This window comes from Vipera ursinii, assembly GCF_947247035.1.
Source record: "Vipera ursinii genome assembly, chromosome: 2".
Lineage (NCBI taxonomy): Eukaryota > Metazoa > Chordata > Lepidosauria > Squamata > Viperidae > Vipera > Vipera ursinii.
In genome coordinates this window covers 19,308,030-19,332,083 of record NC_139513.1, presented here as the reverse complement: position 1 = coordinate 19,332,083, position 24,054 = coordinate 19,308,030, and the positions used below count along the sequence as shown (strand labels likewise).

Below are 24,054 nucleotides of genomic sequence, written 5' to 3'. Positions count from 1 at the left end.
ACTGAGGGGTTTAAAATGTTTTAATTTTTAAACTTTGGGCTTTAAATTTACTTAATTGTTTTAATTTTTTTTAAAACTTTTGTACGGTATGATTTTAATTGCCCTGTAAACTGCCCTGAGTCCTACGGGAATAGGGAGGTATATAAGTCGAAAAAATAAACAAATAAATAAATACAGCATCAGAGTCTATAGGCAAGAATTATGTTCGTTAGACACATCGTAAGAGAAGGAATCCCTCCTCAAAGCCCACATAGCTTCTACTTCAGGAAAGGTTTTAAGACATGGCTCTTTCATCAGGTCTAGAGGCAACGGGCTTTGTGATCTTGGGGTTCACTGCTCGGTTCTTGGCGTTTTCTTCCTCAAAACTGCAAAATAACTTTTTTTGTGGCTCTTGTCATTTTACAGCAGGGGTGTCAAACTCAATTTCATTGAGGGCCGCATCTGCATTGTGGTTGCCCTCAGGGGGCCGGGTGGGTATGGCCAGGGTGGGCATGGCCTACTGGGTGGGCATGGCCAGCTCGACATCGTTCGCATCAAGGGTGCCTATGGCGGCCTGGGCAGGAGAGGGACAGATCTGAGGGTCTCTGGGCCAGGATGGCTTCGCGGGCCACATGAAACCACTTCGCGGGCCGGATCTGGCCCCCGGGCCTTGTGTTTGACATGTCTGTTTTACAGTAATAAATTACTATTGATGCAGTGTTTGCAACTTTCAGATGAGTAGACTTCAGTTCCCCGAATTTCCTGCCCAGCATGTATACTGGCTGAGGAATTCTGGAAGTTTAAGTCCACTCATCTTAAAAAGTTTTCAAGGTTGAGGATCACAATATTTGTATTTTCACATCTTGTACTACACCTACCTTTGCTTGGACGACTGAGATTACTTAAACATTTAGCAAAGAAACAAGTAGCATGTAAATAAAACTATTACTTATTTATTTGCTAGACAATTGATTTCTCTAACCTTCTGCAGATTCAATTATCCTCTCATTGCATTCATGAAAAAAAAAGCTGCACTGCTAACATTTTTACCTCTGTTTAGAATACAAAATAATACAGAATGATAGAAATTGGAAGGGAACTTGGAGGTCTTCTAGTCCAATCTGCTGCTCAGGCAGGAAAAAACTATACCATTTCAGACAAATCCCTTCTTAAAATCCTCGTTTTTTGGAGCAACCACAACTTCTTATAGGCAAGCCATATCACTGATTAATTGTTCTCACTTTCAGGACAGTTCTCCTTAGTTCTAGGTAGGATTTTTTCTTGATTAGTTTCAATCCATGCTTTGGAGAATGGGTTGATCTTCCTCTTTGTGGCAGCCCCTCAAATATTGGAACACTGCTATCATGTCTCCCCTAGTCTCCCCTTCTTTTCACTAGAGTATACTCAATTCCTGCAACCTCCAACCCCCTAATCATCTTTGTGGCTCTTCTCTGCATTTTTTCTAGAGTCCCAACATCTTGCACATGCAGAAGCTGTGAATGCGCCAACCCTGGAAGTTTTTAAGAAGAGACTGGACAGCCATTTTTCTGAAATGGTATATAGGGCAGGGGTAGGCAACCTCGACTCTTTTATGACTCATGGACTTCAACTCCCAGAATTCCTGAGCCAGCTATGCTGACTCAGGAATTCTAGGAATTGAAGTCCATGAGTCATAAAAGAGCCAGGTTGCCTACCCCTGGTCTATATAGTTACTTGAACTTCCAGGAAGTGCCCAAATTTCTCATTCTTCTCCAGATGCTCCGGATGGGATTCCTGATCCAACTGGAGTAGGGTTTCCTGCCTGAGCAGGGGGTTGGACTAGATGGTCTCCAAGTTCCCTTCCAACTTATTATAGATTTTAAAAGGCTCCATTATATTAGTTCAGTCAGACGCAGGAGGGTGTCTAGCCCGTCCTCACCTATCCTCTCCAGATCCATCTCAGCTGCCACGGTTCGCTCAAGGACTGACCCGGAAACTCTCCCTCCGGGCTGTCATACTGAGGGCGGAACCTTCCATCTTCAAAAAGGGCAGTTGAAGGTACACCCGGTCAATCCCCGTTTCTCAAGGTGGCGGTAAAGATTGTCGTCACACGTCAGTAAGCGGAAGTGAAACGGGCTTGGTCAATCGAAGGAAGGGCGGAAGTCTGGTTGGAAAAAAAAATGACTTTCGCTTCGAAGGAAGGACGGATTGGCTAAACGAGCAACAGCAGCTGCCCAATGGCGGGGCGGTATGCAAATCGAAGGCGCTTTGTTCCGCCCAAACCCCAAAGCCAGCCAATGAGCGGTTGGATATTCAAATCGTGTTCAAAAACTGTTTGGTTTCGGATCATCCCGTGCTTCGAACGTCATCGCTGTACGTGGTTCAAGCCAATGAGAGCGTAGTATGCAAATCGAGAAGGCCCTCTCTGTTTTCCTGGCCTATTTTTCCGCTCTCGTGCCTCCAGAAGAGGCGGGCTCCCCTATTCTCCAGCCAATAGCTTTCGCGTCTCTCGGCGGTTTACGCAAGTCCCGCCTCCTCCCTCCTCTTCTTCCTCCTCCTGCTCCTCCTCCTCCTTCTCCTCCATCTTGGGAAGGATTCTAGACTGAAAGGCAAACCATAAAAAAAAAGAAACAAGCGGTGAGTGGGGGGCGGGGGGGTGGGAAAATCAAAGCAAGGATGCCGAACCGTCGTTACGCTCTGCGTTGTCCTGAGCCGCAATGCATCTTGGGACGGCTCGGCGCCAGTTTTGCAGGGAAAGCTGGGGTGGTGGTGGGGGGGGGCGCGGGCTGGCTCCCGGTGCATTGTGGGAGGGTCCGGTGTGGAAACGTTACGTTGCTCCGGAGGTTCCTAGGCGGCGGCCAGATCGAGTTTGCGGCTTCCCTCCCCCCAATTTGGAGCCTTTGCAGGTAAGAAGTCCCTGACACGCCCACAAATCCACTATTGCGGGATCTCCCCAGCTGGGTCGGAGGGAAAGCCCTGCGATTAGACGGAGTCTGAAACTGCAGCCCAATCCAGAGAGATCGTACGGGTAGTCCTCGACTTACGACGGTTTCGTTTACTGACCGTTTGAAGTTACAGCACTGGGGGGGAAAGGAACAGGGGAGGAACGGGCTTCGGCTCAACCCTGATAAGACTGAGTGGCTGTTCGTGCCGGCATCCCGGGAAATTCCGATTATCCCATCTTTGGCCATGGGGGGTGAGCTATTACCCCCCTGTAGATAGGTCGCGCAACTTGGGGGTCCTTCTAGACCAGGGGTAGGCAACCTCGGCTCTTTTATGACTCATGGACTTCAACTCCCAGAATTCCTGAGCCAGCTTGGCTGGCTCAGGAATTCTGGGAGTTGAAGTCCATGAGTCATAAAAGAGCCGAGGTTGCCTACCCCTGCTCTATACGGTGTTGACTGCAGCAAGGGAGCAGCTGTATTCAACTATTGTAACTTCTGGATTGACTTCAAGAGCAGCCCTCAGCAGAACATGGCTGGCTCAAGAATTCTGGGAGTTGAAGTCCATGAGTCATAAAAGAGCCGAGGTTGCCTACCCCTGGTCTAGACTCACAGCTCTCTTTAGAAGAGCATATTGGAGCTGTGACTAGGGGGGGGGGCTTTGCCCAGGTTCGCCTGGTGCGCCAGTTGCGACCCTATCTGGACCGGGATGCCTTGCGTACAGTCACTCATGCGCTCGTGACCTCTCGTCTAGACTACTGTAATGCTCTCTACGTGGGGCTGCCCTTGAAGTCCACTCGGAGGCTCACAACTGGTGCAGAATGCAGCCGCGCGACTTGTGCTGGGAGTTTCCCCGATACTCCCATGTTACACCTTTGCTCCGCGAGCTGCATTGGCTGCCGGTTGTCCTCTGGGTGAGATTCAAGGTGTTGGTAATGACTTACAAAGCCCTACATGGCATGGGTCCGGATTACCTACGGCAGCACCTGCGGCCGGCGTCAACCTCCCTCCGTCCAGTGCGCTCCCACAGAGAGGGCCTCCTCAGGGTGCCTCCGATCAAAGAATGTCGATTGGTGGCCCCCAGGGGGAGGGCGTTCTCTGTGGGCGCGCCAGACCTTTGGAACCGCTTGCCGGTTGAGCTCCGGATGGCCCCCGACCTTCACTCCTTCCGGCGCGATCTAAAAACGTATTTATTTGAGCAATCTGACCTGGTTTGATGGGTTAGGGTTGGGGTTTTAATATGTTTTAATTACTGTTTTAAATTTGGGCATTATATTTAATCGTTTTTTAACTTTTGTATTCTGTTTTTATATTTATTGCCCTGTACACCACCCTGAGTCCTTCGGGAGAAGGGCGGTATAAAAATATAATAAATAAATAAATTTTTAAAAAAGTGACCAATGACCGTTTTTCACACTTACGACGGTTGCAGCACCCCCCCCCCCATGGTCATGCGATCAGAATTCAGATGCGTGGCAACTGTCTCATATTTAACAACCATTGCAGCGTCCCCCCAGGCGTCCTGCCATCCCCTTCCGACGAGCAAAGTCAAGGGGGAAAACCCAGATTCACTTAACCACCTTGTTGCTAAACAACTGCAGCGTGAGTCACTTGACGGCTGTGGCAAGAAATGTAAAAAAAGGGGTCGGAACTGACTTAATGACTCAAAACTCTCATTTAGCAACATAAAGGTTGTGCTCGGTGGTGGTCGTAAGTCGAGTACCTGTAATAGGTTTGCTTTAATAAAGAAAAAAAAAACTGAAACTGCAGTGCTGTACAGTAGTGGCCAAAAATTGTGGAAACCTTTTGGGAAAAGGGTACAGTAGAAATCCCACCTTTGTGTTAAGTTACCACAAGGTAAGATCTAGAAAAAAGATCTGAACTGTGTTCAGTCAGATTCGGACCGACTGGACCTCCAAATGCTCTCTAGGACCCTCCTCCGGCGCTTCATCTCCCGCAGGTCCACGGAAAACCAAGGGGCCAACCGGGACCTCCGCCGGGTCAGAGGCCGCAAAGGCACAACGCGGTCGAGAGCCTCCGAAGCAGCCCGTTGCCAGGCGTCAATTAAGGTCTCGACCGGGCTGTGGGAAAGGGAGGCAGGAATCAGTCTAAGCGCCGTCTGGAACCTATCCGGGTCCATCAGGCGCATGGGGCGGAACCACCTGGTCGGTTCTGCCTCCCAGCAGCGGGAGGTGGCATAACGGCGGCCCAGCCGCAGGAGATTATGGTCTGTCCATGAAAGGGGTTGAGAGATTGGAGAAACCCCACCCAGACCATTAAGCCACTGCCCAGAGATAAAAATAAGGTCGGGCGTGTTTCCCCCCTCGTGAGTCGGACCCTGAATAATCTGGGTCAGGTCCATGGCCGTCATGGAAGCCATGAACTCTCGGGCCACCCCCGACGCACCCCCCCCAGGGAGGGCAGGTTAAAATCCCCCCGAACCATAAGTCTGGGAAACTCAATCGCCAGCCCCGAGAGAGCGTCGAGCAGCTCGGGCAGGGCCGTTGCCACGCAGCTGGGAGAAAGATACGCAAGCAACAGGCCCAACTGACCCCCAGGGCCCCACCTCAGGAGGAGGGACTCACATCCGCCTATCTGAGGGGCAGTGGCCTCCCGCGGACATAAGGCCTCCTTAATAACAACTGCCACCCCACCGCCCTTACCCTGAGCCCGAGGCTGGTGAAGCACACGGAAACCTGGTGGGCATAACTCAATCAAAGGGACTCCTCCCTCTGGACCCAACCAAGTTTCCGTAATGCATGCCGGGTCTGCGCCTTCCTCCTCGATCAGATCACAGACCTGGCATTCAAATAGACCAGCCTGAGCTCAGGTACCTGTCCTCCCCCACCTCCGGAAAAGCAGGATGAAACCAGAGGGTCGGAGCAGGCCACCGCTGGAAGACAGCGGGGGTGCGATCCCAGATTTCGATATGGCCCTCTGCTCATTCGTCTGCCGCCATTCCCAATCACCGTGGGGATCGCTGTCCCCACCCCATCCCCTCGGGCCCCAAGACCCCCCTATCCCGCCCCTCCCGTCGCCGCTACCGTCTACCAACCTGGACTGAGGAATGTCCGGCAAAATCCCCCCATCTTTCTGCCAGGCCTTACGTCCCTCCCCCCTCCCTAACCCATTAAAAAGTTTAAGAAGAAAACCTTTAAGCCTTTTTGTGCCATGCGCTCACTTCGCTGCCCTCATTGCGTCCGCAGATAACCGCCCGGCTGCCCTGTTTAGGGTGACCCATTCCTTTTTAAATCAGGGGACGGGGGAGGACCCCTTACGGGGACGGGCCGAGGAGTTGAGTCAGCATCTGCTGGATAAAATCGCTCAGATTCGGGCTGGTCTGGACTCTTGACTGGGCAGTATCTGACGAGGGGGAAGCGATGGGTTTGGCCGATAATATTTGGGAAGAATTTGATCCTGTGACTCCGGATGAAGTGGACAGGATCATGGGGAGATTAAGTGCCGCCACGTGTTTGTTGGACCCGTGTCCCTCCTGGCTGGTTTATGCAGCTCGGGAGGTGACACGAGGCTGGCTCCTGGCAGTTATTAATGCTTCCTTGAGTGAGGGGTGCTTCCCTGCCACCTTGAAGGAGGCGGTGGTGAGGCCCTTCCTCAAGAAACCTGCCTTGGATCCTGCTATTTTAAATAACTTTCGTCCTGTCTCCAACCTTCGCTTTCTTGCGAAGGTCGTTGAGAGCATGGTGGCACGGCAGCTCCCTTTGGTCCTGGAGGAAACTGAGTATCTGGATCCGTACCAATCGGGTTTCAGGCCCAGGTACAGCACGGAGACAGCATTGGTCGCCCTGGTGGATGGTTTCTGGCGGGCCCGGGATAGGGGTTATTCCTCTGTCCCTGTCCTATTAGATCTCTTAGCGGCTTTTGATACCATCGACCATGGTATCTTGCTGTGACGTCTTGGGGGCTTGGGAGTGGGAGGCACCGTTTTACGGTGGTTCTCCTCCTACCTCGGGCCGTTCGCAGATGGTGTTGACAGGAGGGCAGAGGTCAACCCCGAGGCCCCTTAGTTGTGGCGTGCCCCAGGGGTCGGTCCTCTCTCCCCTCCTGTTCAACATCTATATGAAGCCACTGGGTGAGATCATCCATGGTTTCGGGGTGAGGTATCATCAATATGCTGATGATACCCAGCTTTTCATCTCCACCCCGAACCGATCTAGTGATGCCCTCGACGTGATGTCCCGTTGCCTGGAAGCGGTGCGAAGCTGGATGGAGAAGAACAGGCTGCAGCTCAACCCGGCCAAGACTGAGTGGCTCTACGTACCGGCATCTCGTTTAGTCCAAGAGGTTCCGTCTTTGGTTATGGGAGGAGAGGTGTTACCTCCCGTTGATAGGGCGCGCAACTTAGGCGTCCTCCTGGATACACGACTCAGTTTTGAAGATCATATAGGAGTTGTGGCCAGGAGGGCATTCGCCCAGGTTCACTTGGTGTGCCAGTTGCGCCCCTATCTGGACTGAGATGCTGTACGTACGGTCACTCATGCACTCGTTACCTCCCGTATAGATTCCTGCAATGCTCTCTACATGGGGCTGCCCTTGACCACCCGGAGGCTCCAGCTGGTGCAGAATGCGGCCGCGCGGGTTGTGATGGGAGCATGCCGATACTCCCATATTACACCCCTCCTGCATGAGCTGCATTGGTTACCGGTTGTCCTCCGGGTGAGATTTAAGGTGCTGGTTCTTACCTATAAAGCCCTACATGGCCTAGGCCAGGGATATTTGCAGGACCATCTGCTGCCAGGAACGACTTCCCATCGCCCAGTCCGCTCACACAGGGAGGGCCTCCTCAGGATGCCGTGGGCTAGACAATGTCGGCTGGCGACCCCTGGGGGGAGGGCCTTCTCTGTGGGAGCGCCAGCCCTGTGAAACCAACTTCCCCTTGAGCTCCGCATGGCCCCAGATCTCCGGTCCTTTCGTCGTGGCCTTAAAACATTTCTCTTCCATCAGGCTGACCTGAACTGACGACAGGGATTTTTAAATAGAATATTTTTAATTTTAGCATTGGGGCTTGTTAGTTTAATCTTTTTTAACATTTGTATTATTGTCTTTTATTGTTGTTAGCCGCCCTGAGTCCTTCGGGAGATAGGGCGGCATACAAGTCCGAAAAATAAAATAAATAATAATAGGTTTCCACCAATTTTTCTTCTGATTTCTTTATAACTGTAGCCTTGTTCACTTAATACTACTATTTTGCATCACTTTCTGGGCAACCAGTCAACTCTTTGCACCATTTCTTTAATTTTATTACGTTTCACAAGCTCACTAAATGAAAGAACACAAAAAAACCCAAGCAACTTGACAGCGATCACATAACACACTGACAAATATCCTCCTTTCAGCTTCAATACAGGACATCAATAACTGAATCCTACTGTGATCTGATTGGCTCGTTGCCAAAACGAGATGACACCTGATTGGCTCTCTAAACCTTCATGCTCATTGGCTACAATCAGATGAGGGAAAGCTACCTGATACCAATCTAAGCAAGTTGTGCTTCCTTTTTCTGGTTATTTGGCTACAACTTTTCATAGAATGCAATAATAATAATAATAATAATAATAATAATAATAATAATAATAATAATAATAATAATAATAATAAGAAGAAGAAGAAGAAGAAGAAGAAGAAGAAGAAGAAGAAGAAGAAGAAGAAGAAGAAGAAGAAGAAGAAGAAGTAGTAGTTGGAAGGGACCTTGGAGGTCATCTAGTCCAACCCCCTGCTAAGGCAGGAAACCCTATACCATTTCAGACAAATGGCTGTCCAGTCTCTTCTTAAAAACTTCCAGTGTTGGAGCATTCACAGCTTCTGGAGGCAGGTTGTTCCACTGGTTAATTGTTCTAACTGTCAGGAAGTTTCTCCTTAGTTCTTGGTTGCTTCTCTCCTTGATTAGTTTCCATCTGTTGCTTCTTGTCCTGCCTTCAGGTGCTTTGGAGAATAGCTTGGCTCCCTCTTCTTTGGGGCAGCCCCTGAGATATTGGAACACTGCTATCATGTCACCCCTCGCCCTTCTCTTCGTTAAACTAAACATACCCAGTTCCAGCAACCGTTCCCTATATATACAGATACTGTAATTGAATAAACTTTGTTGCATTACATTCTTCATTAAATTATCTTGCCATTGATATATAATTTTATGGTACTACTAAATTTTATGGTTATTAGCCATCACACCTCAAAAATACACTTTTCCCCCAAAATACACTTTCCACAATTTTGGCCACTACTGTACATTCTGAGAAAAATGCATCAATAAAATACATGAATATTAAATGAAAAGTAAAATATATCAATGTGTATTTGCCAATTCTGAGGGTGCCCCGCCTGCATCAGTAATCGAACACCAAGCTTTACCTGACTGATTCCTTCCTTGGCTTCCAATTCTAGCCAGCACTGTACTGTTCCATCATGATTGTTTTGCCACCTGGGTTGACAGAAGATGAGGAAGCGCTGCAGAAGAAATTTGCCAAACTCAAGAAAAAGGTCAGCTTGTTCAGCTTGACGGTGAAATTATTCTTACAAGCAAAGGTAGTCTTTGACTTGGCAACTGACTCGTATTTACGACAGTTGCAGTGTCTCGGGATCGTGTGATCACCTTTTGTGACCTGACAAAGTCACTGGGGATACCAGATTCACTTAACCGTGTTACTAACTAAACAACTAAACAAGAGCCTTGGTGGAGCAGTGCCTCCTTAAGTAACACCAGCTGCCTGCAATTAGTGCAGGTTCGAGTCCCACCAGGCTCAAGGTTGACTCAGCCTTCCATCCTTCCGAGGTAGGTAAAATGAGGACCCAGATTGTTGGGGGAAATTAAGCTGACTTTGTAATAATGCCGCTTGGGGAGGGGGGCAAAAGCCCTAATAAAGCAGGCATATACATAGAATGAAGGCTATTGCTAAGCACATTTGATTTGTGCTTTAAATTGTAAGCCACCCTGAGTGTTCGAAGAAGGGCGGGATACAAATGGGATTTTAAAAAAACCTGTAGTGATTCATTTAACAACTGTGGCCAGAAAGGTTGTAAAATGGATCAAAACTCACTTAACAGCTGTCTCAGTGACATAAATTTTGAGCTCAATTGTGGCTGTAGGTCAAGGATGTAAACGTCAGCCAGATGTTTTCATACAATAGGAAATAACGAGACTAGTTCTTTTTTGGGAAGGGAGGGAAGTTAGACTGTGTGTATCTTGTACTGACTTTATTTTTCCCTTCTTCTTCCCATCCAGAAAAAGGCCCTCATGGCCTTAAAAAAACAACAGGGTTCAACCAGTCAGGCTGTCCAGGGAGGAATTAAGCGATGTAAGTCGGACTTTTGTGAAAACATGGGCTGCTATGAGTGAAGTGCTCTCTTGCCAATGTTGGCCATTTGGGGACAGCAGTTTTTTCCTTTCTTCCCTGTTTCCAGCCATCTCAGATCAGCCGGTAGTCGACACCGCCACAGCCACAGAACAAGCCAAAATGCTGGTGAAGACGGGGGCCATCAGTGCTATAAAAGTTGAGAACAAGAACTCGGGATTCAAACGCTCTTGGACTCGGAAGGTGAAGCCGAAAGTAAGCTGGGTTAATGCAAGGAGGTGCCGAAGAAATATTCTATTGCTGGAGTGTCCAAACTTGGCAACTTTGAAGACCTGTGGGCTTCCATTCCCAGAATCCCCTAGCCAGGATGGCTGGCTAGGGAAATTCTGGGAATGGAAGTCCACAGGTCTTTAAAAGTTGTCAAGGTTGGACAGCCCTGGTCTAGTGGGTTGGGGTTGCTTTGAGCTTGCTTTTAATGCCTGTCTGTCTTTTAGGAGACCAAGAAGGGATCTGCCCCAACTTACCAGCCCTTTCAGCGCAGTGTCTCAGCAGATGATGATTCCCGAGAGGTAACTAAGATAACAATTCCCCAATCAGGGTGGGAAATTGGTTAGGTCAGTGGTTGCGTGGTTCTCCCTTCAGCGGTTCCAAATAGACGTTCAACAGTACAGAATATCCGTTCAGTCACTCATGTTCTGGTCATCTCCCGTTTGGACTACTGCAGTGTGCCCTGGGGCTACTCTTGAAAACTATCCGGAAGCTTCACCTGGTTCATAGTTCGGCCATATGAGTTATACTGGGTGCCCAAAGGAAAGACACATGTAAGAGCTCTGCTCCGCAAAGTGCATTGGGTGCCAGTTTGCTTCTGTGTCCAATTGAAGATGTTAGTTAATATTTATAAAGCCCTACATGGCATAGGGCAGGGGTAGGCAACCTCGGGTCTTTTATGACTTGTGGACTTCAACTCCCAGAATTCCTGAGTCAGCTGACTCAGGAATTCTGGGAGTTGAAGTCCACGAGTCATAAAAGACCCGAGGTTGCCTACCCCTGGCATAGGGCCAGGTTACTTTTGAAAGTGGCTACAACCCATCAAGCAGGCAGGGAAGATAGGTTGCTCACTTTGCCTTTGTCAACCATATTTTACAAGGTTAATTATTCTTGCCTCCTTAAAAAAAACTTATAATTTTAAACATTTTTTTAATTGAACATACACACACACACACATATGTATGTATATGTGTGTGTGTGTGTGTGTGTATAATATGTATGTATGTAAGGGACACGGTGGCTCAGTAGGTTAGGATGCTGAGCCTGTCGATCAGAAGGTCGGCAGTTTGGCGGGTCAAATCCTGAGTGCCGCGTAGCAGAGTGAGCGCCTGCTACACGTCCCAGCTTCTGCCAACCTAACAGTTCGAAAGCACGTAAAAATGCAAGTAGAAAAATAGAGACCACTACGGTGGGAAGGTAACAGTGTTCCGTGCGCCTTTGGCGTCTAGTCATGCCGGCCACATGACCACGGAGACGTCCTCGGACAAATGCTGGCTCTTCGGCTTTGAAACGGAGATGAGCACCGGCCCCCTAGAGTCGGAAACGACTAGCACGCATGTGCGGGGGAACCTTTACCTTACTATATGTATGTATTTATGTACGTATGTAAAGTGAAATATAAAAGATTAGCAGATGTGGCATATAGAACATAAAGTACCAAATGTGACCCTTCGATGGATCCCTGCAATCTTTCATAGCAGTAGCACTTATATACCGCTTCACAGTGCTTTACAGCCCTCTGTAAGTGGTTGTACAGAGTCAGCATATTGCCCCCAACAATCTGGCTCCTCCTTTTACCCACCTCAGAAGGATGGGAGAGTGAGTCAACCTTGAGGTTTATTAAATTAAGGTTTATTAAATTTATATGCCGCCCTTCTCCCTGAGGACTCAGAGCCCAGACAGGATTGAACTCCTGGCTGTGAGCAGTGAGTTAGCCTGCAGTACTGCATTCTAACCACTGCGCCTCCAGGGCTCGTGAAGAACTAACAATGTTGGTTCACCTTGTGAGGGATCTGTGAGAGCTTTTAGTCATTTCACCAATTCTTTATCCTGGGATAGATTAGTAGGGTGGTAATAGCGTGGAATGCATTGTGAGAAGCAACCAAAAGTAAAAAAAACCACTCCTCAGTTTTCACCTGGCCACAATTCCTCCATCCCCTTCCTCATATTTAGATCTCATGGTGACTTTTCTCACAGCCCAAAGCTATTAGGATTTTTTAAATTAGATTTACATTCGGCTTTGCTTTAAACCAGGGCTCTCCAACCTTTCTGGGTTGGCAACCTGGTGGAAAAGGGAGGGGTAGGTGCCTTACATGCGCAAACGCAAATATGGCCACACGTGCGTGCATGCACACAAACAGGCTGCAAGCTTGTGCCTCATGCAAACGGCTGCGAGCATGCGAGCGAGGCTCTCAGCGACATCGTTACCTGTGTGAGGTTTATGGTGCCGCCGCCAGGTTTGCAGTGATGCTACCACCAGCACGACGATCATACCGCCGCCCCCGCATGAGGTTTGTGCTGCAGCCTGCTTGCGGTGCTGCTGCCACCCACACAAGGTTCGTGACACCACCCCTGCACGATACTAGCGGCAACCTTTGCACAATGGTGGCACGAGGGGGAGTGAGCACACGCATATGCACGTGTGCACTGCCCAATTACTCATGCAGCCCGGCCGCAGCCCATAGATTGGGGACCTCTGCTTTAAACAACTCAAAGCAGTGCATCTACAGGTGCAGGTAGTCCTCGGCTTACAACGCTTCATTTAATGACCGAAGTTACAACAGCACTGAAAAATGTGACATGACCCTTTTTCACACTTATGACTGTTGCCATGGTCACGTGAGCAAAAGTCACACTTGGCAACTGGCTCATATTTATGGTGGTTGCAGTGTCCCTGGGGTCATGCGATCACCCTTTGCGACCGTCCGACAGGCAAAGTTGATGGGGAAGCCAGATTCACTTAACAGCCATGTTAGTAACTGAACAACTGCAGCGATTCACTTGACACCTGTGGCAAGAAAGGCCATACAATGGGGTAAAACTGACTTTATTGTCCCACTTAGCAACAGAGATTTTGGGCTCCATGGTGGTCATAAGTTGAGGACTATCTGCATTCCTCAATTGCAAATCGTGATCGGTACCATCATGGTTGGTAAGGTACCAAGTCTTTTGCTAAGCGCTGTGGTCACTTAGTGAAAAATCACATGACTGCACCAGACTTTACAATGTTAACTTGTAATTTCACACTTAATAAGCCTTTTTTTTAATATTTCATTTTAGCCCCGGCGCCCCCAAAGGAAGTATCTGTATGAGAGGTTGGTTGCATTCATTCATGCCATCATTTATTTTTTATTCTTTTATTTATGAAATAAATTTATATGTCACCCATCTTATGGTAACTATCAGGATAATTTCCCCCCACCCACACACACACACATTGATGCCAGCTTTGGCAAGCAGAATCAGTTCAGTCATTGGAGAAATCCAAATGATAATGGATTACCGTATTTTTCGGACCATAAGACGCACCGGACCATAAGACGCACCCAGTTTTTAGAGCAGGAAAACAAGAAAACAAATTCTTTCTCCTTCTCTCTCTCTCTCCCTCTCTTTCTCTCTCTCTCTCTTTCTCTCCCTCCCTCTCCCATTGTCCCTTCCTTCCTTCCTTCCTTCCTTCCTTCCTTCCTTCCTTCCTTCCTTCCTTCCTTCCTTCCTTCCTTCCCTCTTTGTCCTTCCCTCTGCATTAGAGCAGTACCCGCGGAGGCGGCCCTGCGGCCCGGCTTTCTCTTTCAGAAAGCAGGCTGAAATGGAGCAAGGGAGATTGCCAGAAATGCGAATCGGCTGATCTCGCGCTCCTGCAAACTCCCTCGCTCGGTTTCAGCTTCCCTTGCTACAAGAGAAAGCAGGCTGAAACGAGGCAGATTGCAGCAGCGCGAGATCAGCCGATTCGCATTCCTGGCAATCTCCCTCACTCCGTTTCAGCCTGCTTTCTCTTGTAGCAAGGGAAGCTGAAACCGAGCGAGGGAGAGTGCAGGAGTGTGAGATCGGCGTTTCTCAGCACGTGCCGATTTGTGCTCCTGGCAATCTCCCTTGCTTTCCACTTGCAGAGGTTGGGGCTGGCCATACGGATCACCTTCGGACCATAAGACGCACCCTCGTTTTCCCCCCCACTTTTGGGGGAAAAAAGTGCGTCTTATGGTCCGAAAAATACGGTAAGTGTTTTTGCCCTGAGGCACCACTGTTGCTGTTTAGTGTAACTTTCTCATTTTGTTGGATTTAGTTCGAACTAAATAAATTGTCAGGTTCCTTGATGTGAAAAAAAAAAATGCACCTAGAATTAAGGAATGGGGAGCCTAAGAATTGATTCTGAAAATGAGAATTTGTTATTTTTTTTTGTACTTGTAACACTAATTTTGGAAGAAGAGAATTCTTTTATTGACGCTCTTTGCTAATAACCCAAGATTCAGATTTCGTTCAGACCATTCAGGAGTCAACAGATCAGGATATTTGCTGGGCTGTAGTTCAGAAGTGCAAAGTATCATTGTGTGTGTGTAGGTGAAGAACTGCCCTATAATTATTATTTTACAAATGACAGTCCTTGAAAACAGTGGTCTCCAACTTTTCTGGCTCTGCGGGGTGTTGGAGGCGGTGGCGGCGGGGTGGTGGTGGAAGGGATGGTCGCGCAAGCACACCGCTTTCATAAATGCAGCTGTGTCTACACACTCGCCCACCACTACTTCCGTGGCCCGGCTCCAAATGGGCTATGGCCTGGCACCAGGCCACGGACGGAGGTTGGGAACCCCTGCTTTTAAAAAAAAGAGCCCCAGTAGAATCTTGGAAGACTGTGGGGGGTATCATGTTTATTATGGCAAATAGGGTTATCCCGAGGGATGGAGAGAGATCAGACAGAGGTCATTTGCGAAGCGTTTGGGGAAATGATAACGTAGGCATTAAAAACTGAAAACTAAAAATTGGCCTGTAAGTAAAATGAGAAGAAAGAAAAAGGCAAGGGATACGATACTCGCAGACTGAAAGCAAGCCACGAACGCAAGTGTGTCAGGGTTGATTGTTCTTTCGCCTGCGAGGGTGTGTCAGGGTTGATTGTTCTTTCGCCTGCGAGGCCAGGTGTTCTGTTTCGTGCCAGTTATCTCCTCCTGTGCCCTGTGCTTCCGATTTGAGGAACTAAGCCCCGAGTGGCCTGCAACCTCTGGTGAATCAATTTTCTCCTTTTCATGCTCTCTCCTAGCTTTGTGAGCCCCAGCGATTGCCTGCGAGACCCAGAGAAAGAGCCAGAGGAAGGCAGAGATCCAGACAAAGAATCTGACCAGAGTGAAAGTCTGCATGGATATGAGAGGGACGACGAGCGGGATCGTAGCCGGGACAGGAGCAGGGACAGGGACCGGGACCGAGATCGAGACAGAGACAGAGACTGGGACCGAGATCGAGGGCGTGAACGAGAACGGGACAGAGAAGGCTTCCGCCGTAAGGAATACTTGGTCCTTTGGGAGGGCAAAGTTGTTGGGCTGAGTTACTTCAGAAGCAATTTCCTAGCTTCTCCGCTACAGTCAGAAATCTTATAAGACTACAGGAAACTACTTGCCTCATTAAAGATATACAGATAGTCCTCGATTTAAAACCACAGTTGAGCTCAAAATTTCCGTTGCTAAGCAAGACAGTTGTTAGGTGCCAAATTGTACAGTATTGCCACGGTTGTTAAGTGAGTCACTGTAGTTGTTAAAGTAACAGGGTTGTTTAAAGTGGCTTTCCCCGTTGACTTTGCTTGTCGGAAGGTCGCAAAAGGTGATTACATGACCTCGGGACACTGCAACCGTCGTAAATAGGAACCGTTTAACGTATAAGACAGTTTCAGGTGCCAGGATACACCCCAGAAATTGGGTTTGGCTTATCTATGAGTAAATAACCCAAAACGAACGCATGATCCATAGATTAGCCTATTGTGAAATTTAAAGCAGGGCTTTTCAACCAGTGGTACGGGTACTAACTGTGGTACATTGGCACCTGGCAGGTGGTACGCGACCATCCTAGAAAAGTGGTAGCGGGGTAGGGGAATGAGCTGAACCGGTGGCAGCACCGCAGAAGCCTAAGCGAGAGATGGCTGGAGCTAGGCGACGGGTGGTACTCAGATGTTGCCATATCCTAAAAGTGGTACAATGAATGAAAAGGTTGAAAAGCCCTGATTTAAAGCATACAGGAATGTCAAGGGTCAGCTTGTCCATGGGTGGCCCATTTTTTCAGAGTATTTGGTTAAAAACTGAAGCATTGGCTTATCCACAGATGGGTTTATACACAAGTATATATGGAATAAAGGGACACGGTGGGTCAGTGGGTTAGGACGCTGAGCTTGTCGATCAGAAGGTCGGCAGTTTGGCGGGTCGAATCCCGAGTGCTGTGTAGCAGAGTGAGCGCCTGTTACTCGTCCCAGCTTCTGCCAACCTAGCAGTTAGAAAGCACATAAAAAGGCAAGTAAAAAAATAGGGACCACTACGGTGGGAAGGTAACGCCTTTGGCGTCCAGTCATGCCGGCCACATGACCACGGAGACATCCTCGGACAAGCGCTGGCTCTTTGGCTTTGAAATGGAGATGAGCACCGTCCCCTAGGGTTGGAAACGACTAGCACACATGTGCGGGGGAACCTTTACCTTTTTTATATATGGAATATTGATTCTGCAGGAGAAAAGAGAAGAAATTATGTGTGGTTTGCAAGACTTTGGCAGAACCAAAAGCCACAAATTGTTTCTCAACTGTTTTTTTCCCCTCTCCCTCCCTCTCCCCCTCCCTCCCTCCCTTTGTTATCCAGGATCAGATTCTAACCCTGAGTGGCGTCTCCCCCCGAAAGGGAACACGGTGTATGTGCGTGGGGCAAATATGAACGAAGCCATGTTGACTACGGCTTTTTCGGCCTTCGGGAAGATCATTGACCTCTCTGTAGACAGCGTCCGGAAGTGAGTGGCGGGAGGAACCTGGGAATTGATATTTCTCTCTTCACCGTTCCCCTTCCCCCGCCAATATGCTGGCTGGGAAATTTTGGGGAGTTGATGTCCACACATCTTAAAAGCTGTGGCTGAAAAACACTGCTATGTGCCAGCAGTTGCATACAATAGCACAAGTAATAGATAGGAATTTCGATTAAATTTTGAGTACACAAAACATCTTTTTTAAAAAAAGTGGGTGGAGGGTATAGGAATGATTACACATGTGCAAATAATCCTACCTTATGTGCTGAAAAATGTGAATTCCCAGGTTGTTAAGAGGCCAAAATTTCGGGAGGGTATATTTACCGATAAAAGGGACGAGGTGGCTCAGTGGGTTAGGACGCTGAGCTTGTCGATCAGAAGGTCGGCAGTTTGGCGGGTCGAATCCCGAGTGCCGCGTAACAGAGTGAGCGTCTGTTACTCGTCCCAGCTCCTGCCAACCTAGCAGTTCGAAATCACGTAAAAATGCAAGTAGAAAAATAGGGACCACTACGGTGAAAAGGTAACAGCGTTCTGTGCGCCTTTGGCGTCTAGTCATGCCGGCCACATGACCACAGAGATGTCCTCGGACAAGCGCTGGGTCTTCGGCTTTGAAACGGAGATGAGCACCAGCCCCTAGAGTCGGAAACGACTAGCACGCATGTGCGGAGGAACCTTTACCTTTACATTTACCGATGGCCCAAATCAGTGGTTGTTGCTAGAAGCAACCACAATGAGGTCAGAGATTCTTTTCCTTCCCCTTCCCTTCCTCTGCTTCTTTTTCCATTAAGGTTAGAGACACAGATTTGTAATTTTGACCCACATTGACCGTGGTTCCTCGGTAAATGGTGTCTTGTGCCACTAAGCAATTAGCCACCTGGGACCTTTTCCATCCCCTCCCCCCCACTAATTGCTCTTTTTTTTTCCCCACCCTCAGCTGTGCTTTTGTGACCTATGACAAACTCGAATCAGCAGATCAAGCTGTTGCTCAGGTATTGGAGAAGGGATTTTCTTATAGGTGGCGGAAGTAAAATGAGAGCCTTATCTGGTTTAAAGGAGCAGGAAGGCCTGGAGTAACATTGTCCATGGGGTCGCGATGGGTCGGACACGACTTCACAGCTAACAACAACAATGATCTAATGCGGTGGTGGCGAACCTATGGGACGCGTGCCAGAGGCGGCACTCAGAGCCCTTTGTGTGGGCACCATTTTTATTTTATTTTATTTTATTTTAATCCCATTTATATCCCGCCCTTCTCCGAAGACTCAGGGCGGCTTACAATCTAAAAAGCACAAATCAACGTGCTTAGCAATAGCCTTCATTCTATGTATATGCCTGCTTATTAGGGCTTTCGCCCCTCCCCCCAAGCGGCATTGTTACAAAGTCAGCTTATTGCCCCCAACAATCTGGGTCCTCATTTTACCTACCTGGGAAGGATGGAAGGCTGAGTCAACCTTGAGCCTGGTGGGACTCGAACCTGCACTAATTGCAGGCAGCTGGTGTTACCTAAGGAGGCATTAGCCCACTGCTCCACCAAGGCTCTACCATGCCCCGGAGATGGCAACTGTCCCTCTTCAACCAGCTGCCTGCTAACTCGCTGAGGCCCCATGTGGCTGGATGCATCCCGGCATGGCTGATTTCCTCCCCCCGTCCCATCCCTCCTGGCCGACCCAGCTGTTCAGCCGGCCATCCAGCTCAGAGGCGGCTTCTTTGAACTGCTGGCGGCAGGCTGCGCAGCCCCAGAGTGCGCCGGTCGAGGGGCCAGCAGGCTGTGGCTGCTGACGGACACCGTAGGCCCCCATGCGCTCGCTGGCCTCTGTGTGCGGGGGCCGATGGTGTCAGGCAGCAGCCGCCCCAGCCCTTGCCTTGCCCCATGGCAACGGCACCCCTGCCCTGCCTCACCTCACCCCACAGGAGGAGCCTCCTGCCTACTGCCCCACCTGCTAGAGACCCCCTGGATCTCCCCCAACTTTGCCCCCCCGGCGTTCCTTCCCACAAGCAACATTGAGGTGACCACACCCACCTTGGCCACACCCACCCCATCTGCCATGACCACCACAGCCACGCCCACCCGGCACCCGGTCTCTAAAAAGGTTCGCCATCACTGGTCTAATGGTTAAGGCACCGGCTAGAAAGCCGGAAACCATGAATTCAAGTCCCACCTTAGCCATTCAAAGTCAGCTTGGTGATCTTGGGCCAGTCATTCTCTCTCAATCCAACCCACCTCACAGGGTTGTTGTGAGGAAAATAGGAGGAGGACGGTGTGTTGGGTATGTTCGCTGCCTTAAGTTATTTGTAAAAATAAGAGAGGCAGTGAATGAATGATGGAGGTGGCCTGTGCTGGGAGTGTCTGAGAAGACCTCCACCCCCGTGTCTCCCTTCCTCTTGGTTTTTAGTCTTTATTTAATTTCTCTTCATTTTAACGGTTTCTAAGTCTTGATTTAACCTCCTTTAATTTTAATGGTTTTATATATATATTTTTAATCGCTTTGTAAGCCAGCCAGAGTTGCTTCAACAGTAAGATGAGTGCCATATACATTTAATCAATCAATCAGGAAGAATAGTGCTGGAGCACCAGTTCCCTCCATCATTTTCTATTCAGCAATTGTCTGGGCAGCCTGTATTATAGCTGGAACCAGCCCCCTTCCCCCCCTTTTTTTCCTCATGGATCAAGATAGGATGATGGATCTTGGCATGGTGAAGTCTTATTGGCCTTTACCAGACATGGAAGTTGCTTGCTTTCTCAAAGTTGGTCTGGGCTCTTGAGTGATTGGGTGTCTTGTTTCCTCCCAGCTCAACGGTACCGTCGTAGAAGATGTGAAGTTGACGGTCAGCATCGCTCGCAAGCAGCCCATGCTGGATGTGGCCATTGGCAATTCCTTGTGGGGAACTTTGGGTGAGGAGAGGGATGTAGACAGAAGCACGGGAGGGGTCAAGAATAGGGTGCAAAGCCTCTGAGGGCAGATGAGTTATGACCAAACAAGGTCCCCAGGCCATTTTTAATCTATCTGTTGAAAGCAGCCTAAATAATCTTTTCTGCTTGTGCAATTTTATTTATTTATTTATTTATTTTATTGGATTTATATACCGCCCTTTCCCGAAGGACTCAGGGCGGTTTACAGGGTATTTAAAACAAAGATCGATACAAAAGTTAAAAACAATTTAAAAAGATTAAATCAATCCCTGAAAAAAATTAAAACCCCAATTAAAATTAAAATTCTCAGCCTGGACCGGAGAGCTCGAAGAGCCAGGTCTTCAGGTCCCGGCGAAATGAACAAAGGTCGGGGGCAGTCCTAAGCTCCACGGGCAGCTGGTTCCAGAGGGCAGGCGCCCCCACTGAGAAGACCCTCCCCCTGGGTGTTATCTTCCGGCAATCTTTTACCGGCGGCACCCTGAGAAGACCCTCCCTGTGGGAGCGCACTGGACGAAGGGAACTTGATGCCGGCAGCAGGTGTTCCCTCAGATATCCCGGACCCAGGGTTCCATCTAAGTGCCATTTTACATTGTGCCTGCTTGTGCTTGACAATCTAAGATGAGAATGGACTAAATCAGACATGCCTAGGTCTCGTCAGTCACTAGGATTTGGCATCGGAGGTCACAAAATTTACCTGTGGAACTCCAGACTGCCCCCCGACCTACGCTCATTTCGCCGGGACCTGAAAACCTGGCTTTTCGATCTATTTGCCCTGGACTGAGGGGGTTTTTAGTTTCAAGTTTTTAACATTGTTTTATTGTTGGGCTATTAATTAATTTAATTCTTTTTAATTCTATTTTTTAATCTTAATTTTATATTGTCTTTTAAATATTGCCCTGTAAACCGCCCTGAGTCCTTCGGGAATAGGGCGGTATAGAAAACTAATTAAATAAATAATAAATAAATAAGATTTAAGTCCCTCCCAAAATATTTCTGCATCCCAAATTGGGGTGGGGGAAAGGGCCACAGGCTTTGTATGTTTTCTCTTTTGGGGAGGTAAAGCCAGAAGTGGGAGAAGCCAAAATCTATTTTATCTTTTGCTAGGAATCCTTATGTGTATCGTTTTCCTTTTTTCAGCTGTGAAAAACCCCACCAATGGTTCTCATCAGGACAAACGATCCCAGGTCATCTACAAAGAAGAGAACTTCTGAAGCAGCATAGGAACACCCCCCCTCCCCTTCCTCTCTTTGCCTTTTCACTTAAAAGATTCAAATAAATATTAGCTTTTAAAGACCGTTTGAACCACGCTAATTCCAGTTTAGGAGTGAGGCTTTGGAAAGTACTGTGTCCTTTTCGTTGTCTTTTAAACACAAGTTTGAATCTCAAGGCTTTTCCAACTTGGAAGACAGGTTGATTCTGTAAATATAAGGGGTGGGGTGAGGGTGGGATCCGAAAGAAAATATAGATGAAACGTAGATACTCAGATTTTTCTAAATGTGGTTTAGCCACAGAAAATGAAGTGATTGTTTTCATCAAGACGTTTTGCAACTGAGAAAGGAAAGTTGAGGCAACCAAGCTAAAAAGAACACTTAGTGTGATAACAAAAAGCAATGTATTAGCTCCAGAATTAGCCAAGCATCCAGCAAAGTTAATCTGGAAATAATACGATGAGCATCTGGATAGAAAAAACCAGTTTACTTGGATCCTGTGATTTAAGCTTAAGTCACAAGAGGAGTGCGAAAAGAGAAAGTAAAGAGTCCTGAATGAAAAGTAAACTCCCAACCAAATAAATGAGAAGTGGCTGTAAAAATGGATACAGTTAGTCCTGGACTTACAACCATTTGTTTAGTGACCGTTTGAAGTTACAAAAGCATAGAAAAAAAGTGACTTACGACTATTGCAGCATCACGTGTCCAAATTCAGACGTTTGGCAACCGACTCATATTTATGACAGTGTGTCCCGGGGCTGACGTGATCCCCTTTTGTGACTTTCTTGCAAGCAAAAAAACAGTGGGGAAGCCAGATTCACTTCACAACCCTGCCACTAACCTTTTTAACAACTGCAGTGATTCACTTAGCAACCGTGGCAAGAAAGGTCGTTAAAAGGGGCAAGACTCACTTAACCGTCTTAGCAGCCCTCTGAGCGGTTGCTTAGGAGTAGAAATTTGGGGCTCGGTTGTGATTGTAAGTCGAGGACTACCTACATAATTGGAATTTGCTTGGAACGGAGGCAGAAGCATTGTGCTACAGAAGGATGCAGAGGTGTATGGAGTTACGTGAATGGGAGTGCAGGAAAAGATGGCTCAGCGGAGGGACGAGATAGAACAGACTGAGGAGGAAACTTAAAAACAACATATCGAAAAGGGGAAACGAAACAAAGGTTAAATATGTTTACGCCGAAGAAAAATGGATGGAAAGGAAACAATAGGTCCTGTTAACGAAGGTCGAAAAGTGTTGCGGTGACGTAGCTGGAGAAATGTTATATGGATGCAATTTTTTGCTTGTGGGGGGGCTACAGGACCGCATGTGACGATGGGAAGAATCCTATTGTTCCCGAGACAAAGACAGTGGGCAATGAGAGAAAAGGGCAGAGGGCAGGGCCTTGAGTCTCTACCACTGTAAGGGATAGGAGGATCAGGAAATAAATGAGGAAAGGTCTCGGCCGAGCCCCTTGCAACTTCTCACGAAGGTAAAGGTGAGGGGAGAGGGAGGTACTTTCAGACTTGCAAGATTTTATTGGTTTAACACGTTTCAATAAACATTTCTTATCCTATGTGGTGGTTATTATTATTTTTTTTAGTTTGCTCTACCTTGTTGGGCTGACAGTTGCTGAGAAATTTCACGAACGTTACAAATATTTAGTTTGGCTTCTTGATAGGGAAAAAGTGCATTGGTAAAGCAAATACATGAGTTTATGGGAAGTTTCTGCAAACCCAGAAGTGACTGTTGAGTTGAAGTCCACCTTAGGCGTGAAAGCCAGCTGGCTAACCTTGGGCCAGTCACTCTCTCAGCCCAACTCACCTCACAGAGTTGTGGGGAAAATGGAAGGAGGAAGATGCATTAAATATGTTTGCCACCTTGAGTTATTTGTAAAAAGGCAAGAGATGAGCGAGAGAGAGAGAGATACCATGTTTTCTCAAAAATAAGATGGTCTTAGTTTTTGCTCCAAAAGACACATTAGGGATTATTGTTGTTATATTTTCCAGTTAGGACTTATATTCGGGGAAATATGGTACTAAATGCATCTGTGGATGAAGATCTTAACTGCAGCTTATTTTGGGGGTGGGTCTTATTTTGGGGGAAACACGGTAGATATAGATGAGAGAGAGAGGTAAATGTTGATTGCAATAAGACCAGAATACAGTAAAAACAAATGTGTCTGAAGCAATTGAATGCTTAGAAAAAGGTTCAACACTGAACAGGAAGTGAGACAAATAAGTGTGATGTTCTTTGGTTGTTTAATGTACTTGTGGAAAAATAGGTAAGAAACGCTTGTGATCAGTAGATTTGTGTTGTTTGGGAACTTGAATGTGCAGTTATTATTCTGTGCTCAGAAGGAACATACTGGCTGAGAATTCCAATTCTAAATAGTCCTTGATTAATGACCGATCATTCAGTGACCACTCAAATTGAACGGCACTGAATGAGTGGTATGTACAAGCAGTGCTTGTACTTGCGACCCATCTGGCATTCTCATGGCCATGTGATTGTGATTTGGGCGTTCAGTGATTGGTCTGCATTCCAGCCCCTGCAGGGTCACACGGTCACATGATTGCCATTTATCAGTTTCTCACAAGCAAAGTCAATGGGGAAGGCAGCAGGAAGTCAAAAATCACAATTATTTATTTTTTATTATTTTTGGGACTTATATGCCGCCCTATCTCCCGAAGGACTCAGGGCGGCTAACAACAAT

At 47.8% G+C, this 24,054-nt stretch overlaps 2 protein-coding genes across 6 annotated transcripts in view; one reads left to right on the top strand and one right to left on the bottom strand.

Annotated features, from left to right (window-relative positions):
* SKIC2 (SKI2 subunit of superkiller complex) overlaps positions 1-2,002 on the bottom strand; it is a 63,870-nt gene extending 61,868 nt beyond the window's left edge. Inside the window, exon 1 of one of the 2 annotated variants that reach the window (XM_083352622.1) lies at positions 1,898-2,002. In XM_083352622.1, the coding sequence (XP_083208748.1) occupies positions 1,898-1,916 (19 nt within the window). In that variant the 5' untranslated portion in view covers positions 1,917-2,002. The remainder of the gene's footprint in view (positions 1-1,897) is intronic. The other variant, XM_083352621.1, reaches the window with a different exon arrangement.
* A 505-nt stretch (positions 2,003-2,507) lies between these two features.
* On the top strand, positions 2,508-21,552 carry NELFE (negative elongation factor complex member E). 4 transcript variants are annotated; one of them, XM_083352636.1, is made up of 11 exons: positions 2,508-2,595; positions 9,300-9,395; positions 10,138-10,210; positions 10,317-10,462; positions 10,702-10,776; positions 13,535-13,569; positions 15,501-15,736; positions 17,074-17,218; positions 18,165-18,219; positions 20,021-20,123; positions 21,279-21,551. In XM_083352636.1, exons 2-11 carry the CDS (start codon positions 9,321-9,323, stop codon positions 21,350-21,352), a joined length of 1,017 nt encoding a protein of 338 aa, XP_083208762.1. In that variant the 5' UTR covers positions 2,508-2,595; positions 9,300-9,320; the 3' UTR covers positions 21,353-21,551. The 4 variants fall into 4 exon arrangements, with proteins under 4 accessions (XP_083208762.1, XP_083208763.1, XP_083208764.1 ...); XM_083352637.1 differs by lacking the exon at positions 2,508-2,595 and adding an exon at positions 2,758-2,864; XM_083352638.1 differs by lacking the exon at positions 2,508-2,595 and adding an exon at positions 2,968-2,986 and having other exon boundaries at positions 21,279-21,552.
* Positions 21,553-24,054: the final 2,502 nt, after the last annotated feature.

What these genes read in the sequence shown, in the direction of transcription:
- NELFE (XM_083352638.1), top strand. Translation starts at nt 9,321, where the DNA reads ATGATTGTTTTGCCACCTGGGTTGACAGAAGATGAGGAAGCGCTGCAG. An exon ending in CTCGGAAGGTGAAGCCGAAA is followed by an intron (nt 10,463 to 10,701) that starts GTAAGCTGGGTT and finishes TCTGTCTTTTAG; the next exon opens with GAGACCAAGAAGGGATCTGC. An exon ending in CAGATCAAGCTGTTGCTCAG is followed by an intron (nt 18,220 to 20,020) that starts GTATTGGAGAAG and finishes GTTTCCTCCCAG; the next exon opens with CTCAACGGTACCGTCGTAGA.